The following is a 27,345-nucleotide window of genomic DNA, read 5'->3' as shown; positions in this document are numbered from 1 at the left end:
GTTGTCCTGTAACAGTTACAATTTTCTAGAGATATATGTATACACAAACACACACACACACAAGAAAATACAATGTGCCTTTCTGCTCACACATTCTAACAAATACTATTAACCCCTTCTGCCCATCCAACAATGTGCTCTGGGGTAATAATAGAATAATAGTAGGAAATATCTCCACTAACCTTCATTCACTCACTTGACGCCAGGTCAGCCAATGGACTTTTACCTGGAGACCACTGGCAGTCAGGCCTAGACTAACTGAAAATTTCATTTGGTTCACCATAGTCAACTTGGACTAGAAGCACCAGTCCATTGCTATTGTTACATCAAATTCTTTTTCTCTCCTCTGAAACATGATCTTCCAAATTCAAAGTGCAACATAATCTGAACAATGACAGATTGTCTAAATCCCACTTAACATATTTAAAATAGGATTTTGCCTAAACCATCTAAATGCTTGAGACCATTTATATTTTCTATTGAAATTCCACATCTTAGTCAAGAAATCTCCTTTCCAAGTTACCACATCCAAAATTTAATTTGCCAACACACAGAAAATCAAAGATTTTTCCTAAAATATTCATGTTCTCTCTACCCAAGGGTCTCTCATACCTCCAAATTCGGACAGATTTCTAATACTCACTATGGTCCGAATGAATATATGGACAAACATACACACGTCACAGTCCTCCACAATACACCTTTCTAGTATGCACAAATACACTTGAAATGCAAATTTTATAGTTTTGTCTTTACTGTTACTGTTTGCTTTAGCACTAAATTAACTGCCTTATGTTTATTCCATAAGGCTTCCTGAACAAAGGGTACAATTTTTTTAAATCTACAAAATAAACACAATTGTATAGGGAAAATCAAAATTTCACTCATCATGAATACACAACTAAAACAACTCTTCTAAAAATATGAAACGCACTTAAGGTTTATTTTTTGTTTTACTTTTTCATTGAATCGAAAACACTGTCACAATTATAGTTGTTTCCACTCATAAAGTGCTAAGAGAAACCAAATTTTATCTTCCTTTCAAATAGATTTCAGTTAACATTCTGAAAATCTGCTTAAGTTCATAGGGACAATACGTTAATATGTTGTTAATCATGTCAAAGCAATCTGTCTTTCAGAAGAAAAAAGAAAATATTTCTCATGGTTTAATCTTTTTAAAAACTAACCCAAATTAACTCTTTTACATAATTGCTAAAATCTATTTAATTTTTCAATTCCAGTGAATTACAAAATCAAGGACAGTGGAAAAATAATCCTTAAGTATTTCTGATTTGTATAAAAACAATGAAAATTACTTAAAATTCATTCCCACAAATCTTATTAAAACATTGATGTTATTTAACTATGCAGCAAGTGCTTAACCATTCAGTATCCTCCCAAATCCAAATATTCTAATAGCCCTAACACATTACTAATGCTTATAGATTCATTATCTGATAACTATATTAAGCAGAAATCTGCCTTCTGCTTTTTGGTCATTTGAATTGTGTAGAAAATGCCACTGTCATCCCATTAAAAAAATTCCCTGATGTTACAAACTGAAATATATGCCTCTTTTTTTCTTTCACAGTTCCTAATAAAGTTCTCTATTATATTTATGCCACATAATAGCTGAAACAAAATTATTAAAAAGCCTAGACATAATGTATTTTAAACAATATTTTCTAGTTAGGCAATATTAACTTCTATAAAGCTCTTGATTTTTGCAAAATAATAGATCTCATTGTTTACAGATCTGGTAGGTATCAACCTTACTTTTTTTTAATGTACTAAAAATACCAGAAAAATCAGAGATTTTGAGAAGAGTAAATTACAACTCTTATTTGGCATTTGTAGGTGAAAAGCAAATAGTCCTAAGATGTAGATCTTTAATTCATGAAGGACTGAAATAATTTTCATATAAGTTGCAATTTATATCATCTTTTTGCTCTAGTACATTAATCCAAAGAAGCATAAACCTCATAAATTTTTATAAGAAAGCCTGTAATAAATAAATTGAAACGTCTTCTAAGATACCAATACTTACTTGTTTTCTTCACTAGAAATGTATTTTTTCCTCAGAAACCTGGTTACCAAAATATTTCAGAAAAAACACAATGTAATCAAATCCATATGTAACATAGATGTATATTTAATACATGGCTTACCTCAGTCAAGTGTGGTGTAGGGTTAAATCCACAGAGATTACACACTTGCTTCTTGCATTCCGTGCAGGTACTGAAGTTAGGAGGAGCCTTTGAACCCACGTTGAGTTCAGTTTTGCAGAGTGGACAGGCTGAGTCTGGTTTGGGGGTTTTCTCCATTTTGGGAAGGACAGGTTTTTGAGGCTCAGCTGGTGCAGGTTTGCTATCCTTAACAGGTGGAGGCTTCTTTTCTATTTCTGTTCTTTTTATTGTTGGAGCTTGTTCGGCTTTGGACTCTAATTTTCCAGCCACAGGAGCTTTTGTTTCCCTTTTCACAGGTGTCACTTTTGCAGGTACCGGTGGCGCCTGACCCGTGCCCATGGATTTGGGGGGCCCCTGAGACATAGGTGGCTGTGAAGGAGGTGGGACTTGTTTGGTGGGGGCCCCTGACACACTTTGTGAATGAGATGCAGGCTGGCCAGCTGTGGAGATTAGATTTGATGCCTGACTGAAGATTGATGCGCCAAACCCAAAAAGTTTTCCAGTCACAGATTCTTGAGGAGTTGTTGGCTGTGATTTAGGGGCATCGGTAATACTTCCCAGGTTCAGACTGAAACGTCTGGGCTGTTCCTGAGGCTTTGAGGGCTGTGGAGACACAGGAGCAGCTTGGCCAGTGGTTGGTCGTGGGCCTGAAGGTGTCGGCGACCCTTTTGGCATTGGCTTGGCATCTGGCTTAGGACTCATTTTGGTTTGTGCTTTCTTAGGCTCCTCCTTCTTTTGAACTGGGTCCCCTTGTTTTTGACCTTTGCTCTCTGAAGTGGGCCCAGGGTGTGAAATAATTTTTGAATCTGATGCTGGTCGAGGTATAACTTTAGAATCCAATGGGGTGACTTTCTCACCTGTTGGTGGAAAACTTTGGGAGGGTTTGGCAGCATCTGTTTTTAGAGGAGGGATTGTTTTCTCTTGATCCTGGGTTTGTACTTTGGAGCTTGGAATATCAGGTTTTGTGGCTGCTGACGATGAGGGCACAGTCTCTGGAGCTGACTTTACCGTCTTGGGCTGCTTTGGTTTATCTTCAGTCGCGGGGAACTTGGCCTGCTCAGATGGGACAGAAGGCTCTTTGGGAGGGGCTGGCTTGGCTGGGACTGGGGGAGAACCGTGGAGAGTGGGCTGTTTCACTAATGGTGGGGGCTTTTTAGACTCAGGTGTCTTTGAGATATCCTGTTTGGGTGCAGTATCCTTTTTTGGAGACGCTGGCTGCGACTGTGGAGAAGGCTTGCTTGCTGCTGACGCAGGACTAAAAGGAACAGTCTTGGGTTTAGGCTGAGGTGATAAAGAAACTGGAGCCAGTTCGCCTCCTAGAGCTCTTTGCATCTGACAGTTTAAACAGAGCCACTCTTTTATCTAGAAATAATATAAAACAGTGGTCACTGAGGTGGTAAAAATGTAAAAATATATAAACATTTTAAAAATGCATGGTGCCATTTTAAATCATGTCTATCATTGTTCAAAATTTAAATTACTGATTATTTAAAGTAATTTATATTAAAATATCTAAAAGGTTAACTACAGTAGAGTATAATTAATACATTTCAGTGACTGAAGCATTCTATATATTAAGGAAAATAAGAAGTAAAAATTAACAGGGTTACATTTTTTTCCAATGTTGATTTTGTTGTTCTCTGCCTTTGATCTACTGTTTGATTACATCCCAAAATAGAAAGAGATGTATAGTTAAAAAACATGAGTTATAAAACAATAAATTCCATAAATCAGTTATGTTATATTTTAGTAACTAAGGGCTCATAAACAGTTTTCAATTATACAACACAGAGTACACTTGTCAAATCATTAACACTTTGCTAATTTCTTAAATTAACAGACCATTAACTTCCCCCTCCAAGACAACATACTCAAATGTGTGAAAATGATAATTGTTAACCATGCTGGGTTAGAAAGAGAACATTCTCTGTTAAGAAAATAAAGAAAAAAATAATGATGTTCCCTCACATTATCATAAATACCAAGATCTAACAGAGAAAACAATTTACTTTATTAATTACTTGAATATACAGAAAAGAGCAATGTAATGACCAATCTATGTATTTGATGCTATATGATATGTGTGTATGTGAGATATGCCTGTTTCATTGCTTCTACTCTTCCTATCACATCCATTGTGAATGAGCTTCTGAATTTGATACCAAATTTTAAAGAGAATTTAAAAGTAACTAAGAGTACCTATTTTTAGAATTTTATTCCAAATTGATATATATTAATTGTACAAAATTTTATATATTACCAAAGTACTTTAGGTTTTCAAAGTCTATATAATCCAGATTTCTCCACTGAAGGAAATCAATGTGACCAGTTTAGCACTGAGTTCTCCCTAGAAAATTCTACATGGTAAAAAATTTTAAAACAGGTACCAAAGAATTTTTCCACACTACGAAGTGTTAGGTGATGAAAATATATTCTTTAGTTGCAAACAACTTCATTTTTGTAATAAACTAAATGAGTGATTCCTTAGGTTTTTTTTTTTTTAAAACACTTGTTAATTGACAGCTTATAAAGCAAAGCTTTTCTATTGGAAAAAAAAAACTCTTGATTACTTTTATCACTAAAAGGACTTTAAAATAAGAAAGCACACTGAAATTATTTAAACTCGTACACCAGTATAACAAGGTTAATTTTGCAATCTCATGGAATAAAAATATTTGAAGAAAATTAAAAGAATTTCAACTCTAATTGAAATGTTATATTACTGTATAAAATATGAATCAAAAAGCAAAAGCAGTATTTTTTAAATATGGCTGTGTTCATTACATTATTTTCAATATAGGTATTAAAAATATTTTTATATTTAATTTTCTGTATTTTGAAGCACTTCACTAAAAACTTCTATACATATGAATATTGAAAGTCTCAAAACTAATCAAGTTAAAGCTGATTTTACAAGTATCATTACTAAAGGAAGGCCAGAATGTAAGAAACTTTCATCCCATTTTATCCCCTACTTGATGGAAGGAAATTACACTATAAATGTGCTTCTTCCTATTCAGACATCACCCCTACTCTCAATGTCAATTCTGCTGTTCTCCTATTTCATAATTATATAACCAGCAAAATAAAAAAGTAAAACATAAATACAATTCTTTACATACACTGTTATCAATTTTTCTTTATAAAATATTATATGATATCTGAATTAATGTTAACCCTTTCCATTACATACTCCTAAGGTTAAGGTTAATAATTTACATTATCATTAACTATTCTTATTCTTTTTGACAAATAGCATAGCCAATGTAGATGCGAAACTTATTCACCTATTAATTTCTGTATTCAAATATTCATTGAGCACCTTCTACTTAGCACATACCACCGAGTAAAAGCAACAAAAGTCTCTATCCTTAAGGAGAGTACATTATTGTCAAAGAGTCAGATAAGAAACAAGATAATATATAATGTAAACTTGAAGGTTACACTTGTTATAAGTAGCTCATGATATTGTGATGATTCCTATGTTCTGTTCTTCCTGCTTATTTCCTTCCGCTCACCTGAAAATTTGTACTTGGCTTTACCAGTAAAATATTTGTCTCTCTGCAATGTGAACATTAGCACTTTGTGCATAGCAAGCTAGTAGGCTCTCACTCCACCTCTGGTCCACCACAAAATTAGAACCCAAAGATGACGTATCTAATGGATGAGGTACATCACCACTGGAAAACACATGCTGTACTATTATTCCAAAATCAAATGATTCCTTACAGTTATAAATGTACATGACTATGTTTCTATATAAGCAGAGATGGGGCAGTTAGGAAAGAGGGGGAAGACAAGTCCCTGCTGTCCCAGGGAGAAATCTGTTTTCCTCTTAATATATTCTTTTCTTAAACACTGCTGAATTGCCCTGTCTTTTGTCCTTTTAATGACCATATTTTCTTTAAGTAGATAAACAACACATAAACAACTTTTGATCCCTCAAAGTTCCTCCTGGCTGCTAGAATACAGGTTAAAAGCATTGCCTATAGATAGCTATTAAAATACGAAAAGCCTTTTATCCTCCTAGGATTTTTTAGAAAGAATTCCTTTTTATTTAATTCTACTGCTCAAATTTGTTGAAATAAAAGAGATTTTTATCTACGCACTTAATCTAATACTGAAAACAGCAGCATTTCCAATTTCCTGATTCAAATGAAAAACAGTAACTAAAAAGATGACACATTGAGAACATGAAAAAGTCTACAAGTACCCTCCACCTCTCTGCCAGCATTAACACCAAGAACTAACTTCCACATTTCTGTAGGTCACATCTTTCCCCATGCACTTAGGGCAAATAATCAACAGTAAGCACTTCGTCCTCTCAGCCATTGAGTCATAGATTCAGTGATATTTTTACTCAATGTTTCTTCAAGTGTATCAGCTCTGTTTTTGCAAAGCAATTTTCCATTCATCTTTTCAAATTTCTATTTCCACTAGCCACTGTCCCTTATCAGGCCCTTATTTCTCAAATACTTCCACCAAAAGTAAACTGCTTAAAACAAATGGAAAGGATTGACTTTAACTACTTCCAGAATACTACAGTGCCTCTCCAATAACTATAACATAAGGTTAGTTTTGTGTAAGAGATGCAAAATATACAATTTTGTTAGTTTTCTTAAGTTGGCATTTACAGATGCTGGTATTTCCAGGTATATATGCCCCAAAAGAGTACAACAAATAGTAAAGACTTCCTAGCAATAGTCTAACTCCCATGGTCTAACTGACACTATAAGCATTAGAAGTATTCACAAATATTTTTTGAGCTAGTTTGAATTAGCTAATTGAAAATGACTGTGCTCTTCAAGCACAGAGCTCTGCTTTCACTCTATGAATCCCATTGTCTACTCAGTTCATAGGACAGACTTCTACCTTCAGTTTCTGGTTGCACGCCATTCTCAAGTACCTACTCTCTACCTGTGCCATGGCAATCTATCTCCACTTTGATTCAAAGTAAGGAGTCCCCCATCCTTACCATATCTTCTAAACACACATATTTTCTCTGCCTGGGACAATTATTGCCTATTTCACTTCCAAAATTAAGCAGTTCTCTCTCTTTGAAAAGAAATGAAGTTGAATTTACTATCATCATTTTTTAAAAATTGGCTGCCAATTCCATCGGGATCCTATATTATTGACACAGATGGTCCCCTAATTCTGCATGATCAAATGATGGGTGTCTTCATTCATTCCACTATAGCTACGAATGAGGAACTTTAAAGATTTTAGTCCTTATCTCTTCCTCAGGTTGTAGATGTCAGACAACATGTGAGAACAAGTCTGATTCACAGAAACGGTCTTCCACAAAGATTTCGTAAACAAGTTTCCAGGTCTCCTGTTAGAAATAGTACTCACTTCCCAACATCCTGATAATCATCAACATTTATTTGATAAATGATGGGGAGAATACAAGAAAAGGTACTAAGAAGCCCTACAACTGCATCAGAAGAACTCTTATCTCCAATATCCAAGTAATAGAATGAAAAAAATCTAATGATTAAATATATCATGGTTCAACTATTACTAAATTCTAAATTTAATAGAGCAAATAAATTATTTTAGTGAAAATCAAGTCATATGAATTTTTTTAATTCATTATGTATTTTGCAAGCATCATTCTTTGAATTCAATTATGTTCACTGGAATTAAGACAATCTTATTTATCTTGTGTTGGAAAGGAAAAAATATTTTTAAATATATACAATGCTTAAAGTAAATTAACACTTACATAAAAAGACATAGTTTCATAATAGATTGTAGCTTCTCTTAGCTGCCTTAGCTTATTGTTAATAGAAGTCCCTTTTGACTTATAATTTAATCAAATTTTACAGTTGTATATATGTATTTTCAAGTGTATTCAAGAAAAATCTGTTTAAATTGCACTTAATCAACTTTACAATATTTTAATTTTTTTCCACAAATTCTATCCATATTTTTCATTACCATTTATTTCCCTGATAACTTTTTAATCCTTCCCCTAAAGGATTAAGTTAAAAAATATATAGATCTACATGGTAAAATTTTCCTCAACAAATGCAATAATTCTAATCACATGTTCTTATAGTGAAATCTTCCATTCAACTTCTTTGAATTGTTTCACATAAATGTAAATTTGTTTCCTAAGAGTTTTTTAAATTATGCCGACAATTCTCATCTTACAGAACAAATGGTAGAAATGTCACATTTCTGTTTTGGAACTAATAAAAAATAGCCTGACTTTTGAGTTGAGAGAAAAAAGAGCAGGAAAGGTGACATTCACATATGACTAGACATAATCTACATAAATTTATTATGTTTTATTTTACAAATACAATTCCATCACTTATTAAAACAAAATATCATCATTTGTGAAATTATTCTCTCTTGACTCTGAGTTTGACTCTTTTCATTGAGCAAAGTTATCACCATCATTTCTATTCTCATACTCTAACAGAGTGTTTGTCTTAAAGTAGGCGCTCACCACTTTCTTAAAGGACATAAAAGAACTCAGCAATATGACTCTGGTTTGGAAAGCAGTGAGTAAGAAGGTATAAAACCAGTGCTCTTGGATTTTGAATTTTTTTTACACAAAATTCCAAAAATAAAGTCCAACCAAGAAGGCTGACTTTTCACCTAAAAAATATATTAAAAAAAAATTTTTTTTTTCTCTTACGCACATAGAAATTTTGGAAATGGTATGGTGACTAAACAATCCAGTTAAAGATACTATGTTCTATTAAAAATATATTAACTATTAAAAAAATGTTAACTTTAGGATCTGCAGTTCTAGCTTCTTGAATGGGCTTCATTGCTATGTAATTCTGTAACCTTGCAAAAGTCACTTAAGTTCTTAACCTGAGTTTTTGCACCACAAAATAGGGTTAGCAATGATAATACTATCACCATTTCCCTATTAGAATTTTTATAAAAGTCAATAATAATTATATTTATATAGCTTCAATTTCAAAGCACTTTGGCTTATGTTATAAAGTGTGATTTTAACTTCATGAAAACTCTCACACTATAAATAAGGAAGCAAAACACTCAGAAAAATAAAATGACATGACCAAATAACACATCAAGTCAGTAGCTGAGCTAGGATTCATATCTATATTGTCCAAATCTAAAATCCCATATCTTTTCCATTTTCCTAAAAGGCTATCTGGTAATTGATTTCTAAAAAACCACATTAGATTTCAAATTGCTTTAAAATGTAAATTCTCATTTTCTTATTATCTTTACTGACCCTTAAAAATGTAGATACCATTTCATTTAAGAGCACATTAAGTGACAACATGCATATAAAGACACTAGTGTGAAATCTGAAATGCAGTGTTCAAACTATGATCTCTCCTTCCTGAAACAAAAGACCAATCTTCTTTCTTAATGAAGTGAAAAAGGGAGAAAACATTGTTTGTAGTAAATTCAAAAGAAACCAGAACGACTTTTATATGAATTCATAGGAATATAGGGTGTACATGTGTGAGGGGCACAGCTAGGACTACAACTTAGATTTTTTGATGACTTATTGATGCATCTGATATTGATACTACTTGAAGGAAAATGATTAAAAACTTCTAATGGGTTACTGACATTTTTATCTTCAATATAATACATCAGAACTGTTTGTAAGAGATCAATTTTATCTAAGCTAATTAAGATATCGAATAGAGGACAGTGTTAGATATGTGTTTTCACTAGGGACATGAACAATGAGCAAGTTAACCCATCAATGTATTAAGTTTACAGATCCAGTAAATGATTTTGTGAAGTGTGGGTATCTGCTTTCACAGCAGAACATCTGTTGTTACCAAGCTAGATCACATCAGTTGCACTAATATATAACAAAAGGCTTAGTAAACATTATAAAAGTTGGATATGCAGAAAGACATCTGACACATCCAGCCATTTAAAGACCATGGTTTGGGCTTCCCTGGTGGCACAAGGGGTTAAGTCTCAACACAATAAAGCTATCAGCAGCCACTGTAGCAAGAGTTCAATCCCCAGCCAGGGAGCTAACTCACATGGCTCAGCAGACCTCTCCTGTCTTACCCACGGCTCCCCTCAGCAGTGTATTTCAGTACATCTGCTGTTCTGCTCCCCACTCTGTCTCTGGTGAATCCTCTCACCTCTCCGCTCCACTGGCTTACATCCCAGCTCTTGTATGCATAAATAAATAAATCTTTGGAAAAAAAAAATAAAGACCTTGGTTCTAGTGATTAAACTTATGGGTAGAGCATTAGGAATAGACATACAATACATACATACATGCATACATACATACATATTACAGGGAATATCCAAAGCATGAGGAGAATGTTGCAAATTAGACCTCACCAAAAAAAAGAGGTAAACAAATATGGTATTTGTATACATGTTTCAGGAATACAAATTTTTTAATGATAAATTCTTTAAAATGATAGTCCTTTAACTTCATTAGAGAAGTATTTTAAACGAAGAAAAATTAATTTTGCTATAACCAGGGTATTCTATTTAGATACTATGAATGATATCATATGGATTATTAAGAGACTAGAAAAAATCTTTTATCTTCTAAAAACATTAAATTTAGATCAAAATACTATTTTTCTTTATTAATTTCATGGAAAAGCAATTATTAGTTATACCGCATTGTGACAGCAAATAATGTGTAAGAGAACTGGACAAACTTGGCATCACAGGAACAAGGTATTTCCAATCATTATTGTCATTTAGAATAAAAAAATTCTTGACATTTCACCAAGTAGAATGATGGTGTTAAAGATGTAAAAATAAAGAATCTAAATTTTTATCTAGCCTCTCATACCATGTAATTTTTTAAACAATTATCTGATGAATTAGAATTTTTAAAGTTACTTAAGTGCTAGTTATAATCATAACATGAATTCACAAGGTTAAAATATAGTACACAAAAGGTATATTAACCTTTAATAAATTAATTAAAAAATTAAAAAAATCTCTACCATCAAGCCTTACTTTCTAGAATCAACTAGTATTTACTTTTTTTTGAGCTTTCCTTGCATTTGCCATTATAAATTATATATTTCAATTTATAAATTTAAAATATTATATAATTCAATTTACTGTTAAAGAGGCATTCTTTTCAAACAACTATATTATCATTTGTTTTAGGATTATCTTAAGCAATATCCAAAAATTATATCTGATGTATTATATATTTCAATACACAATAAAATATTCCATAACATTTTTAATTTTAGTACCATCTAATATCTCACATTTCACTACTGTGATGCAATCATATTTTTGGAATGATTAATGTCTGTCCAGCATTCTTCTTTTCTGGGGTATAGTGAGTGACTCCATTTTAATAGAGGAAGTTCTATGGTGATTGTGATACACACATACACATATGTCCATGGATGGATGTATAATTAATAGACAGAAAGATGACAGATAGATACATAGATAGAGCAATAACTTTCATCTATGATAAGCATTCTTTCATGTGTGAAAAATTCTTAAACTGACTTTTTTATTTTCTTTTGATATCTTGCTTCAATACAGAATTAATCTTATTGCCTTCTCTAGAAATTTTTTTAAATGTTTCCATATCTGCTGTCCTCTTTGTTCACAGTGATTATTATGGCTGTCAGATTTCTCATCTCTTTGTAGAGATAATGTTTTTTTCTGTGGAAGGCATTCAAGTTTTCTCTTTATCCATGGAAATCTGGTATTTCAACGGGATGGATCTATCAGTCATTTTTATTAATCTTGTTTTGCCACTGGTGGATCTGCACAATCTGAAGACTTTCATCTTTATTTACCTCAGAGCAATGTTCTCATTTCCCTTCCATAGTCTTGATTCTTTGTTCAGAAAACTCCTATGAGGGTTCTTAGATATAATTTCCCCAATTTTTATTATGTCTTTTAGAGTTTCAGAGCTCCCAGAGTCCCAAGGGAGCACCAGAGTTATAGATAAACACTTTCACCCAACTGTCCACATAAGTCCCAGGCAGGAGTCCAGAGAGGGCCCTTCCATGCTAGTGACAAAGTGTGGATTCCCAGGCTCCACATACCAGAGACAGTTAAAAAGAGGAATCTCAGAATACTACCCATTCTATCCCACCCTTTCCTTACTATCCCACACCAAAACCCCAATATCAGTTCCAACTAAAAGTAAGAATTAGACCTTAGTGCCATTAAAAATCATAGATTCCCAAATTATCCATCAACTCACAGACTCTAATCCCAAATGGTACCCTATCTCTACCTTTCCCTTGGTTTATAACCGTCTCCTACTTATAACACATATGACCATCTGTCACCTTTATATTTTGTTACTCTTACAATACACATTTGATGAGGGAAGCAATTTTTTTGTCTATTTTAGTCACTCCTACATCCCCAGTGTCTAAAACAGTGCCTGCAATATAAGGTATAAGTAAGTAGTAAGAAAAATATAATAGGTGTAAATAAGGAGTAAGGAAATAGGCATAAGGAAGTAATAAGGAAGTAGTAAGGGCAGGTTTTTTTAATTCTCTTTAACTCTACAAACTAGGAAAATTCCAGATCTTTACTTCCCAATTTTCCAGGCCATCAATTGACCCATTTTTATCCTTAATAAGACCAATGATATTTGAGTGCAGTTATTATTGATGATGTATCCTCTTAAATAAGTCTTTGGAATAATAAGAATTTTTGCAAGTTTATTTTTTAAATGAACTCTTTCCATAAGGCCATGTATTTTTGTTCTGTTTTGTTTTGTTTTGTTTTGCACTATGTCCCTTATGTAGTATTATTGCTAAAGTGTCAAGTTAGGCTTTTCAAACTACAAATTTATAGTGAATGTCTCCATTTTTTAGCACAGGTAATCAAAGGAGGCTTTTCTGTATTTGTGGACAGATATGATTCTACATTAGCTGTCTCTTTTAAATAAAAGGAAATAGGATAGCAGAGGGTCAGCATCTAAATAACTATAACAGACTTAGTTTATGTGACTCATTGTTGAGTAATGTCTTATTCATTTGTTTGTTTTCTCCTTTATGTCACTGTTGTGGCAAAGGAGCATTGCTTGTATTTTTACTCTTCTACCAACTCCCTGGTTTTCTCATGAAGGTCTTCTTCAGGTAGATCATCTCTTCATTTTAAGAATTCTTTGGCTTTAGCTTGAAGGAAGAAAACTTAGGCCTCTCCCTACCTCTGGTCTCCCCATCTGAGATCAGGAAAGAATCCAGTGGTCCTATTTGTTCCTACGGCAGCTATTTAACTTATTATTTAAGTTATTACTTGATCACTACTGCTTTCCATGTTTAACAGATTCCAAGGTTAGGTCTTCACTGAGGTTCCCTTAGGAACCACTAGTACTAGTAGATTCCTTGGCTCTTTTTCTGTCACCTCATTCCCAATTTCTTTCTATCTTCAAGGAATTCTCCAACATGCCAACTTATGCACTGGTGATCTTTCCCATTTTCTGGAACAACTATTCTTTCAAGTTAACTATAAAAAGTGGGACATTTAGAGAGAGAATATTAATACATACACACACACACACACAAGCTCAGTCCTCCTTTTTAAGAGAAACTGCAGTCTTTGCTTATAATTTGGGGTGGGGACAAAGGGAATAAAGACCTATGTACTAAGAAAAGAAAATCTCCTTTTCTAAAAATTCTTCCCACTTTCAGGAAAGTCTTGCTAACTTTCTTTCTCCACAGGTCTCAGTCTCCTGACATTAGGCCTAGCTCTGTTCTTTTCTCACTGGCTCTTCTTAGATCTTTTCCTCAGTGTCTTACAAGAAAGAGATGAAGCAACAGTCCTCTCCACCTAAATGAGGTGGCCAGTTAAGTCATTTGCCAACCTGAAAAATTTCAGTAATTTTTGGGGGTTTTTATTTGGTAATAAGTGGAGAGAGTTCATATGTAATTGTAGGTTTATTTGAATTTCAGTTTTTGAGCCCCAGAAAGATGGCCTTGTTTTTGTTAACTGAAATAATTGGTTGCAGCCAAAAGACTAAATGTACTGGTCATTCAGGAAGAAAAATAATGCGACCCAAAAAAGCCCAACTAAATCCACTTTTATCACTGAAATTTGGTCAATCACCAACATTCTGAAAAGCGATGTCATTTCAAATATTACAAAATTCCATACAAGTCAGGGAAGTATCAGACATTAACGATAAGTATTTAATAAAATATCTGCCCCTCTATCTATCTTGCTCCAGACTACCAATCAAGAGATAAAGTGAAGAAAAACAAAATACTCCATGTCACTAATTAAAAAGTAAATGCTCAGTGCCTGTTTCAAAAGGTCAAGTCCAAAATGAGAATGTGCATCATCCCATTATTGGATTAGCATGTAGATAAAGCAATAAAAACTCCAGGCAGAGGGTCAGTGGGTTCTTAAGGTTTATGTGGAATAGCACACATCTTGGCAGCCACTATGGAGGGCAGTTAATTTAAAGGACAACCTCTTCACCCACCCAGATATATGGGTTTGTCTAAAGGGGTGTGTGTGTGTGTGTGTGTGTTGTGTGTGTGTGTGTGTGTGTGTGTGTGCTGGGAAGGGAGGTAGGACTAGCAAAATTAGGAGAATAAAATTTCCCCTTCTCTGTAGATTGTGTCTGAATGTTGATAACTCTCTAGTCTTCCTCCTCAGACAGAGTAGGTATTAAGGCTGCAGGTTGTTCTTAAGCAAATATAGTCATAATCCTGATGTGCTGATAACAAAACACATCAGAGAAATTCTAATCTTTTCAAGAAGTAATATAAGAGACAATCATTGCATTTTACTCATATACTATAAAAGTAAAATATTACTGGGCCTCCCCAGTGGCACAGTGGTTGAGCACTGGGTTGCAAAGCTGCCTGCAGCCTCTGCAGCGCTGGTTCGATCCCCGGCCACCGGCGAGGGTCCCACATGGCACGCAGACCTATCCTGCCGTGCCCGCTGCTCCCCTCAGCAGTGTACTTCGTCAGTCTGCCTGTTCTGCTCTCCACTCTGGCTCTACTGAATTCTCTCACCCTCCCCCACTTCTGACTGTACCCCAGTGCTTGTATAAATAAATAAATAAATCTTTTTAAAAAAAAGGTAAAATATTACTGGCATTAAAACATCAAAATTGAAAATAAATTCATATAAATAAAGTACTAAAAATGGTCACCCTCTGTTCCTGCCCTGCATGGAAAAGCTATTGGTTAACTAATCTGAACTCTTTAGCACAATTTCACCCAAAGTGTTTGTCCTCTCAAAGAGTCAGACAAGTTTACTTTCTCATGGATACAGTTTAAAGTGGCTGTTGTTCCCAAATCTTGATATATCTTATATCTTAAAAGATAGATGTTCAGCTTCTATACAGAGATTTAACTTTCAAGTTTTAACGCCACATAATTGAGGAGTTTGAAGATCAGGCTATTTGGAGGGCAGAACTAGGGAAAAAACCCTACTAGAGTTCAGAATTAGAATTCACATTACATCTTTCCTTATGAGGAAAAATTAAAAGTTAAAGGAAAATGTTGCTATTAATACCATAAATCAATGGCTTTTGATTGCTATCTCAGATCCTAACAATTTATGATACTGTGTCTATATTACATTTCCTTGTACAAGTATAATATAAATATAACCTAGTGCAATTCAATCCTATTACTATCAGCATTATATTTTAACTATCTATATCTTTTCAACATATAGCAAAATACCTTCCATACAGTAGATTTTCACATAATATACGTGGTTGGAATGCCCAGTTGTCTGTCTGCCCTATAAATTGCCACAAAAACATAACAGTTTATAAAATTATCATCAACTGTTTGAAATCATTACTGCACATTCCTATAAGACAGTATGCCATGGGGAGAAAGACACCTTTACCAAAATTTTTTAAACTGCAAATAAATGAACTAGTACTTTAATTGCAATGCAGAATGTGCTTCTTAATTATAATTCTATCATTAAAAAATGGCTTATTTAGGGCCTCCCTGGTGGTGCCAGGGGTTAAGCATAGCACTGTGAAGCTGTCTGCAGCCTCTGGAGCACGAGTTCAATCCCCGGCCAGGCAGGGAGCTAGCCACATGGTGCAGCAGACCTCTCCTGTCTTGCCTGCTGCTCTCCTCAGCAGTGTATTTCAGTCTGCCTATTCTGTTCCCCACTCTGTCTCTGGTGAATCCTCTCACTCCCCCACACCTCTGGTGTGTACTCCAGTTCTTGTACGCATACATAAATAAATCTTTACAAAAATGGTTTATTTAAAAAGTTAAGGTGTGTATTATGACATTGGAAAAAAAAAAGAAAAGGTACTTTAGAAAGCAATCAGAGTTTGACACATTTAAAATATACATCATTTTTATCTTTCATCATGACAAATAGCCAAACTAACATAATAGCTACCAATAATCATTGCTGTTATGATCATAACATAGGATTCACTTAGAAAAAGGGTATACAAGTCACCTCTCCCAGGGATATTTAAGTCACATAATCCTCTACTGCCTGCTGCTGACTCTTGAGCTGTTCACAGACAGAATGCACAGAGCAGCCCACTAACCGCTGCCCTCCTGATGGATTAAGTAACTTTTCATCTGATAAGATTTCTTTTAAAAACACTTTTTCTTAGACTCTATGTCTCTACAGTGTCACTTAATATTATCCCATCTTTGCTGCACCAACTTTGCTGCATTATTTTTTAATTGCAAAGATTTTCTGAGTTTTTCTGCCATTTGTACTTTTTGTCCCTTCCCCCACCTGAATGTCCCCAATTCTCTACCAGTTAAAATGGTATTTTTTCAGAGCTCTTAAGTTCTGAGTTAATATTAACTGAACTTAATTAAAATTTCTTTACTATTCTCAAACAGAGTAAACAAACTTAAACTCATTTGTTCAAGATGAGTTCACTACTGTCCTCTTTCTGAAATGACTTGTCAGGAAGGCTTACTCAAACAGTTGGAGATTAAACTTGTGATCCTTTTGAGACAAAACCCACCAATGTTGAGCCTGCTCTAATGATATCCTTATTTTATAAACTGACTTATGCTGTGATTAATGACTCTTTCCTAATGAGGCAGCTGAGATGCCCTCATAGGATATATCAGAATCACTGACAGGAAAAGGAGAAAGGTAGTCTGAAAAAGTGCATTCGATTCTATATGAAAACTGTATTTAAAATTTGAAAAAAGGGCCTCCCCAGTGGCGCAGCGGTTGAGCATAGGGATGCGAAGCTGCCAGCAGCCTCTGCAGCGCCAGTTTGATCCCCGGCCACTGGCGAGGGTCCCACATAGCATGCAGACCTCTCCTGCCATGCCTGCTGCTCCCCTCAGCAGTGTACTTCGTCAGTCTACCTGTTCTGTTCCCTGCTCTGGCTTTGGTGAATTCTCTCACCCTCCCGTGCTTCTGACTGTTTACTTACTTACCCAGTGCTTGTATAAAATAAATAAATTAAATCTTTAAAAAAAAAAAGATTGAAAAAAAGTCCACTATTTCCTAACACAAACATGATCCCAGTTAAGAGTATCATCATTTAGTGGATAGGACAATGAATGAAAAAAAGTAATATAATATATACTAATTAACAAATAGTGTGGATCTTAAAAGTGAAATGAGCAGATGCCCAGCATTTTATTTTATATGCCAAATTTATTAGAAATTGTGGCAATATTTTTAGCCTACCATTCGTGAAAATGTTTCTAAAATTTTAATTTACAATTGGCAGAGAAGGAAAAAAAAAAGATGGAAAGATGGAAAAAAACATAGAAAAATAATTCCACCCTCTCAATCAGTAATAAAACTAAACACCATTTGTGGAAGATGATACAGTCTACAGCACAGACAGAATGGATGGATGTACTCACCTCAGTTAAATGAGGATTGGGATTAAAACCACAGAGACTGCAGACAGTGGTTTGACACTCTGTGCATGTGTTAAAGTTGGCCTTTTCTGGAACATGCAACAGAAGTTCAGTGGTATTGCAAAGAGGACAGATGGTTTTGGGGAGGCCTTGTACTGGAGTATGTGCTGCAGATGGAGAAGTTGAGGGCTGCAGAGATCTCCTAGCTCCGGTTTGGCTTATTGGTTTTGTAGATTGCTGAACTGAAGGCTTTGCTGGGATAGGCTGTTGAGCTGAAGGCTTTCCTGGGGCAGGCTGTTGAGCTGAAGGCTTTGCTGGGGCAGGCTGCTTAGCTGAAGGCTTTGCTGGGGCAGGCTGCTGAGCTGAAGGCTTTGCTGGGGCAGGCTGTTGAGCTGAGGGTTTTGCTGGGGCAGGCTGTTGAGCTGAGGGTTTTGCTGGGGCAGGCTGTTGAGCTGAGGGTTTTGCTGGGGCAGGCTGTTGAGCTGAGGGTTTTGCTGGGGCAGGCTGTTGAGCTGAGGGTTTTGCTGGGGCAGGCTGTTGAGCTGAGGGTTTTGCTGGGGCAGGCTGTTGAGCTGAGGGTTTTGCTGGGGCAGGCTGTTGAGCTGAGGGTTTTGCTGTACCGTGCAGTTGAGGTGAGGGCTTTGCTGGGCTAGTCTGTTGAGCTGAGGGTTTTACAGGGGCAGGCTGTTGAACTGGAGTCTTTCCTGGCCCAGGTTGCTGTGCTGAAGCCTTAGCAGGCCCAGCAGGCTGAGTTAGAGAGTTTGGCCCAGGTTGCTGAGATGGAGGTCTCTCTGACCCAGTCTGTTGAGCTTGAGGTTTTGCAGGTCCAACAGGCTGAGCTGGAGACTTTGGTGCAGGCTGCTGAGCTGTAGGCTTTGTTATCCCTGGTGGTTGGGCTGGGGGCTTGGTTGCCAGCTGCTGAGGTGGGGGCTTTGCTGTACTTGGCTGTTGAGCTAGGGGCTTCATTGGTCCTGGCTGCTGAGCTGGGGGCTTTGTAGGCCCAGGTTGTTGTGTAGAAAGTTTTTCAGGTCCAGGCTGCTGAGCTGCAACTTTTCCAGGACTTGCTTGCTGAATAGGTGGTTTGGAAGGGCTTTGTAGTGAGGGTTTAATTGATTCTCCCTTTACTGTGTCTGACTGTTTACTTTGAGGCCTAGCCGTATCCCTTTGAAGTGACAATTTTGCCTGGTCTGTCTGAGGAGACGGGGTGAGGCCCTGAATTGGCTTTCCTGTGCCTGGAGGTTGTGATTTAGTTTTTTCTGGTTGTTGAGAAGATAGTGATTTGGGCGAGCCTTCCCGCTGAGGCGCGGCCCTCACAGGTCCTTGCGGCTTAGGAACTGACTTGGGTGACTGTTGTGATGGGGGTTTTGTGATCCCTTCAGATTTTCCTTGTTCCTTCTGAGCCACTTTTTGTTTCTTGGCGGTTTCTTCCTGGGATGCATCAGAGTCTGATATCAAATCAAAAGGATTGAATTTATTTACAACAGAAGAGACAGCGCTTAAAGGGTTAACCTCAGAGAAGAAACCAGGCATCATACTAGATTTGTGCTCTTCCTTAAAATCAGTTCTAGACTTCGATTCTTTCAAGCTAATAGTGGAAGGACTCCTTCCAGGCAATTTTTGCTCTGACCTGAAAGTGTCTGTAGTTCTACTTTTACTGAGACCAGGCTGAGTTGGACGCCCAGGGTCTGGTGGTTTTCCAGGTTGTTTTGGAGGATGACTACTATCCAACTCTGGTTTCCTAGAAAAGTAAAAGAAAACAAACTGAAAATAATGGAAATTATTCTAACTCTACATAATATTGAAAAACTACTACTTTCTTCGTCATCAAAATTATGAATGTATACAAATTTAACTAGAATCTTTTTTGCATCATCTCCTAAGTGATTATAACATTTTGATGTCATTATTCCTTTCTTTATATGAGTAGTTTCAACAGAGGTATAAAAAAGAAAAAAATATGCCCTAATACAAGTGATCAAAACTTAAGATATCTAATTAGAAAGTACTTAATAAAAAAAAAAATCACATTTATACTTCATAGACTCTGGCCATATTTAAAACCTGATTAAATACATTAATGCCTAGATCAATGCAACACAATATAATACATACATTTTCACAGGACGTGTCACTTTTGATCAAATGTTATATTCCAAAAAATGTTAGCCTCCTAAACACTATCAGCACTAAGAAGTAAAAATACTCATTTCGAAATGTAGGAGTTTGCTGTAATTTTTTTCCACTGGATTATAAGAATTACATTAGTTAAATTAAGCACACAATATGACAATGTGTGAGTTTCTGATAGAGGACATTGTTGATATGGTACCTTTCTAGAGGCTCTGAGAAAGTTGATAATTTATTCAATTTTGTCCTATTCTGTCTAAAAGGATTATCCATCAAATATTGTGTATATTAAACTTTACAGAATGAGAATTTTATAGAAACTTTGGTTACTTTAAAATTTTTAAGAAACAAATTCAGTCTTCCAACTTTCTTGTGGAATAATACTGTTATGTCATTTAATTATTTTTCCAATTGCTAATTCTTGACCTAGATATCTATGCAAATTAACAATAGTTGTTTAAAAGAAATTGAGGTATAGTTTGGTATGCAAATAACAACAAGCTGATTGTGATCTAACTTTTAAAAACTATTGCTACTTTTCTCAGATGAAGAAAATACATAATAATCTCTTTACTCACTGCTTTCTACATTTACTATTGCCATTGTTAGATTATTACTTATGTCATTTATTATTGACATCAAATTTTAAATTTAACAAATAATTAATTTGCAAGATTTCTTTCAATTTGTAGATAAATATACTAGATTTTTAAAAATAGTATTGGAAACATGATCGATTTTAAATTACTATGGTTAAATACTAAAAGTAGTTGTTTAGCCAAAAATCAAGTACATTAATTTTTTAAATGAGCCATCATTTACTGATATAGTCACATTAATAACAACATGCAACATTAGGATTATAGAGAACATCAAATTACAAGTATTTTCTTTGATATTTGTAGTTATTTATTTTGAAAAATATTTCCTCTTAGTTAAAAGAAAAAAGGAGAAAGAAATAGATCTAGTAACACTTAAAATATTAGATGATAACAATAAAATTCTACAGATTTTAATTTGGTTTATCAAGATTTACCTGCTAATGGATCAAACTACAAAATTATTATTTCACATTATTTGGCACTTAATGTGGATTAATGTTTTGAAATTTCCCTATTGACCTAGAATTTTAGTACAGAAAAAATGTAAGACATAGTAGAAACACAAAAAACATACTTCTAAAACTAAAGACTCAGAAAGGAAGCAAATGATCTATAAATGAGAATGTATGTACAAAGTGATTTTCTAATTAAAGACAAATAGAATTCTTAGTTTGGGTAATTTTCTCCAGGGAAAAAAGTTACAAAAACTTAGATATCACCAAATTTCTGAAAACTACATTTAAATAGGGAATTAGAATTATTACCATACTTAATTCCAAAGTTCTAAGATGAACTTTTAAATGCATTGCTACATGTTTTCATTTGGGAAAAATAATCTCTTTATAGGCCTCCCTATCTGCTCCTTTCTATATTAAGGATGAAGGCAGAAAGGCCAAAGTAAACAAACTAAAATAGAATATTTAAAAAATTTCCCCTGTATAGCTTTTCACATTATCCTAGAAATGTTCTAGATTCAATTAGAAAATTTAATACTGCCTTGAAGATCGCATGGTTAGGGAATATGTTATAGAAATAAGTAACTATCTTATAATTATTTAGGCATTTGATTGAATTGGCTGCCTTGTACAGAGACGTGCAAATCATATTTTAAACAGACTAAAAAAAAAAAAATCTACTCTGAATTTTACTGAATTGTCCTGTCTTGAAAATACTATTAAACTTATTTTAATGACTGATTTTGTGATATTATTCACTTAAGCCAATCTATGTACAAAACAAATGAAAAAATAAATTTCAGGAATACCAAATATTTGGGATAATAATATATACCAAATTGAAAGCAAGCTGACTGCAAACACTTCCTAAAAATATACACTGTATAATATTATAGAATCCCCAATGAGAAAATACCTCTGTAGCTATAATGACTGCTCCATAATTTCAACTTAGTTTTAGTTGCTATAATTATGTTAACAGAAATATAACATGGGGATCTGGGAGCAAGGGGCAGAAAGATAACATTAAGAAAGGATACAGTCTTAATATCAAACAAAAATATAAAAATACCTTAGTTAACTGTGGTCTCTGGTGTATTTTTGTTGCTTTAACAACTGTTAGGTAAAAAGAAAAATGACTAAAATACACTATATGTCTTGTATACTAGACTGTGAACTCCTAGACAGAGAATTTTCACTCATCTTCACATTACTAGAATTAAACCTGCTAACTAGTAGATAAGCATTAAAGTTTGATGGGTAGATGAATAAGTAAATAAATGAGTGAATGAATGAATGAACAGATTTTTGTTTTTCTCTAAAATTTCTTGAATTTGTTTTACTTTACATTTTTCTATAGGCCTTCTGAAAAAATATGAAAACATTTTGTATAATCAGGATTTGTCCTGCTGTTCCAGGAGGAAAAAGAGTTGTAGAGGTCTCTACCCATTCAAAGAGGCCCAAAGGATGCTAAAGAAAATAATCAATTCTGTTGGAAATCTTATATTTTACTAATCAAAGGTGTTTTTCAATAACGGTCTTCTCATATAACATATCTGTAGCTGTAAATAGAATGAATGGAAAATGCGATAAAATTGCATTTCCCTAGATCTACAATGAATCAAAAATCCAGGAGCAATTCATCTGAAACTTGTCTTCTTGTAGCTTGTAACATCCATGTTTTAAACAACCTCCCTTTTCATTTCATTACTGTCATCCACAGACTAGAATTTACTTTCACAGGTTAGCAGAAAAACTGTTTCATGTACAAGTGAGATAAACATGTTTTCAAGACTAAGAATGAAAATGCAACTGGAATGCTAGCATTTTTGTAATGTAAAATAGGCAATGAAACTTAACTGACAGTGCTGAGTCACATAAAATTTTTTACATTAGAACTATAAGGAACTTCAAGAATAACTACTCATTTTAATTCTGTAGAGAATACTAGGAACTAAGAGAATAAGGGATTGGTTCAATGTTATAAAAATAGTCAAGAAAATATGGTATCCTGACTCCTGGCAGGGGTGGGGAGGATGTCCACTATATATTGCACTGATTTCTCCAAATGCAAAATACAGGTAGATAAAAATAACTCATAATTCAATAATGCAACATACAACTTGCTTGTAACCTTCCTGCCTATCACTGCAGATACTGCTATTAGTGTTCTTTATATTTATAGAGTTCCTTCAAATTAAAAAACAAAACAGACATTCTCTTCAAATTTTAATAGATCCTCACAATGTGCCTACAAGATAGGAAGACAAGTATCACTTGCTTTATTTAGAGGCAAGGAAACTGAACAACATATGGTTGAAAAACATATGTAATTTTTCATGAGTCAGTAAAAGTCAGATAATATCCTAGATCTCTGGGTTCTTAACTCTTATTTCTTTAAAAAATAAAATAAAATCCCACCACGTCTAATTTACACCACCTCAACTCTGAAAACTGCAAATAATATAGATATACTTTCTAATATATACCAAATGTATCTCAATGATAGAACAATTGTTTCACTGGCTTCAGATAAGGACACAAAAAAAAAAAAAAAAAAAAATACAAAATCTTTATAAAAATCTTTCAGCAAAAAATAAGAGATCACAAAAATAAAAAATTACTTGGTGAAGCTTTCACCAATAACTACTTAGGCTACAGGTTGCCTATTAGTTTTGTTTGTTTTTTGTGTGTGTGTGGGGACCCTCACCTGAGGCCTGGGAACGAACTGGCGCTGCAGAGCCTGCGGGCAGCCTCGCAGCCCAGCGCTCAACCGCTGCGCCACCATGGGAGACCCATTGCCTATTAGTAGAATTCCACCATAACAAAATTATCAATAGAGTTATAAAGGTATGATGTCTGATACAAATATTGCACAAAACAACAGTTTGGTAAGCCGAAATAACATTTTTTCGGCCACCCTTTGAACAGAAGAAAAGTTAAGAATTTAGAAATAATAGCTCATACTTTTCTTAATAATTTTAACCAGCATGCTAAACCTGTTGCTTGGGCCCCTGAGGAAAAAATTGTAAAAGAGCTAACATACATTTCTAAAAAAACTAATTAAAAGTATTACACCTCATTCTATCCTATGAAACTCTATGAGTGTTCAATTATTTTCCAAGTTTTAATCAATAGAGAAAATAATAACTATTATATGCTGCGCTACTAAGGTAATGGATAATAAAGCTGTTACACCAAAGAAATATATTAGTATGAGTTTTAAAACAAAGAATATTCAATATAAAGGAAATAGTTTTTACGACTAGTATGTTATCACTTCAAGGAAACAGGGTTTTACATATGGTGGATTTTAGGCATCTAAAGTGTTAATGTAAAAAATAGTATCACAATCTATGAAACACTTTACATTTCTATGCTATAAATTTGACATCATAATTATTGGTCAAAATTATACAAATATACTTATGTGATAGTTCTTCAGTTAACATGTTTTTGTTTTACTAAGTAAATGGTAAAATTCTGCACCTATATATCCAGATCTCTCCTATTTCTAATCTCAAATAAAAATTGTGGGTTGTCCCTTATTTATCATAAAGCAGGAATGGTTTCAGGACCACGGACAGACAACTGTTCTCAACTGACAGTGCAAAGTTAAAGGGTTTGTTTACAATGATCAAGGCAGGGCAGGCACGATGATTATACCCTTTTAGTATTCTAATTAGAAAACAACTGACTTATTAGGCTGAAGAAAAATGAAAAGCCAGAGAGAAAAATAAACAAGCTAACATTACAGATGAGCTCTAAATTGCCTTTGCTAGTTGTCATTTACTTGCTTTGTTTTTAAAAGGATGTATTGGAAACTAATTTTAAGATGACACAAATTCACAGGTCCTTCCACAAATTGTAAGCCACTTTTGTATATAAGAGAGCAGTGGTTTAAAAAAATAGCAAATGCTAATTCAGAGATACATATACAATACCTGTTCTGCTGTGACCAAACCATCTGTTTAATGCCACAGCATATTTTAAGGTCCCTTACTGAACAGAAAAGGTGTTTTCATTCTATACTTTCTACCTAAAGAGCTTCTGTCAGGGTGGGAGCTGGGTTGGAGCTGGGTGGGAAGGAAGGACAAATCACCTCCAGGGGAATTAAAGGTATCATTAAGAGATATTTAGACACCATTCATAGAGGAAAAACAAACAAACAAACAAACAAACAAACCGAAATACCCGAGGAGGTTTAAACCGAGACAGATAAACATCCAGCTCACACCATTTCCCAAAACGTCCGTTTTATATTAATGGAAGACTTCCAGATTAGTAAAACCCTGGAGGGAGGGTGTCTCTCCACGCCATGCTAGAGGCAAAGGTTACAAAAGGCCAAAAAACACAACCTGAAATCACAGTCCAAGAATGCAACCCTTGACTATCCCACCAGAAACTCTACAATGCATCGTTTTGATCCTGCCCATCAGCAGGCTTATCATCTCTTCATCGCCACCCCATTAGGGAAAATAAAATGAACGGAAACGACATATATGTACTGCCGTGCTCGCACATACGGGCTGGCACATATGTGCAAGGGAAGCTATACATATATGCCTGGACATATACATCATGCTGTGCGTGCCTGTGCGAGGAAGACGGCTCCGCAGTGGCCGAGGGAACGCTTCCCTTGGGCAGCCCCTGCGCCCTTGACATGACAGCGGCGATCTGTCTCCTCTCCTCTTCGCTCAGCTGGCTCAGATCCGCCTCCATGCCGGCCGGGAGCGCGGTGTGCGAGGGGCTCCCCGCCCCGCCAGTCCCTCCTCCGGCCGCGGCCGCCAGCCCTTCGGGGAGCCCTTCCCCTTCCAGGCTCGCCTCGTTGCCCATGGCTCAGGAAGACTCGGGGCCGCCGCGCTCCCTCCCGGTACCGCGTCCCCGTCGGGAAGCCCGCGGCCCACGGAGCAACCGGAACCGGGGTCCGCCGCGGGGCGTGCGGGCGGCGAAGTCCCAGGGCTGGGGACCCGGCACAGCTGGCCGCAGCGGCCGGCGGGGGTTAGTCCCAATGGCAGGTGACGCCCGCGACCGGTGCCTCCTCCATGTTGGGCAACGCCAGGCAACCTTGGCAGAAGACGCCTCCCCGACGCCGCCTCAGCGCCCGGAGCCGGGGAGAAGCAGATCTGAGCGGTGCCAGCCGGGCGCCGTCTGCCCCTCCCACCGAGCCCCGCCTCCTGGCCCGCGCCCTCGCAATGCGCATGCCCGGCGCGGAACAGGTGATGCTCGCGTCCGCGCCCACCTCGCGCTGCGTCGCTCCGTCTCCTTCTCACTCTCGGCGCCCATTTAAAGGAGCCCGGCGAGGGCACAGCTGAAAACCTGGACGGAACGGCGGAGGCTCCGTTCAGGCATAAGTCAGGATGCCTCGACCTGACTTTTAGCAGACTGCATTCAAAGGCGGGTTGCGGGGTGGGGAGAGGTAAGAGGGGGAGTCTGGTCCAACTTTGGCTCATGGGATTTGTAGTTTCAATTTTTTTCTTTTTTTAAAAGGAAGCTTTTGAAAGATCCACGGCTTCAAGTAACTGAAAATGAACAGAAAAAACTTCTGATACCTGTGGACAACATTTCCCAAAAGGAGATAGACTGGCCTTTTGCATTTAGAACTTCCCCGGGACAACTAGATTAAAACCTTACATACAGCATTGGTGAGCAGGTGAGGTTTTGAGTACGTCAAAAGCTGTGTTGTTGCCTAAAGGTACTGCACAAAATTCAAGGATTATGGGAAATTGTGGTGGGCTTCAGTAATAAGAGCCACATTGTACAACGTTAAAATGTTACAGTAGTGTGAAATTTTGAAAACATGCATTCGATCTTTCTTTTGCACAAACGTGGACAGTAAAACGTAAAATGGTGAATTACAGTGTATAGTAGTTATGCAATTCATTAGCAACAGAGAATTAGCACTCTTTCAGACCGACTTCCCACCCACAGGTCAACGCATAATATCATTCTCTCTCCCTCTCCTCTTCTCTCCTCCCCCTCTCCACGGCCCCCTCCTGCACCCCATTACATTTCTAGGAAGGGAAGTTTTAGTTAAGCACTGAACTGGATTTGCAGCCCAGTTTTGCCTACCCACCTTTCATAATAAATGGACTTAGTATCTCAATTGTAGAGGTTAAAGAAAATCAAAGGCTAACCATTTGGGAATGAATAAAATAAACAGAAGTGAATATTATCTCAGAAGTTTCTAAAGTTT

At 35.8% G+C, this 27,345-nt stretch overlaps 1 protein-coding gene across 1 annotated transcript in view; it reads right to left on the bottom strand.

Moving 5' to 3' along the window:
- PCLO (piccolo presynaptic cytomatrix protein) overlaps positions 1 to 25,985 on the bottom strand; it is a 283,527-nt gene extending 257,542 nt beyond the window's left edge. Inside the window, 3 exon segments of the mRNA XM_054692491.1 lie at positions 2,169 to 3,548; positions 17,969 to 19,703; positions 25,744 to 25,985. Of these exon segments, the coding sequence (XP_054548466.1) occupies positions 2,169 to 3,548; positions 17,969 to 19,703; positions 25,744 to 25,985 (3,357 nt within the window).
- Positions 25,986 to 27,345: the final 1,360 nt, after the last annotated feature.

The sequence above is a fragment of the Talpa occidentalis genome, unplaced genomic scaffold (assembly GCF_014898055.3).
Source record: "Talpa occidentalis isolate TD23 unplaced genomic scaffold, MPIMG_talOcc4v2.1, whole genome shotgun sequence".
NCBI classification, from domain to species: Eukaryota; Metazoa; Chordata; class Mammalia; order Eulipotyphla; family Talpidae; genus Talpa; species Talpa occidentalis.
This window is presented reverse-complemented; position numbering and strand designations above follow the sequence as displayed.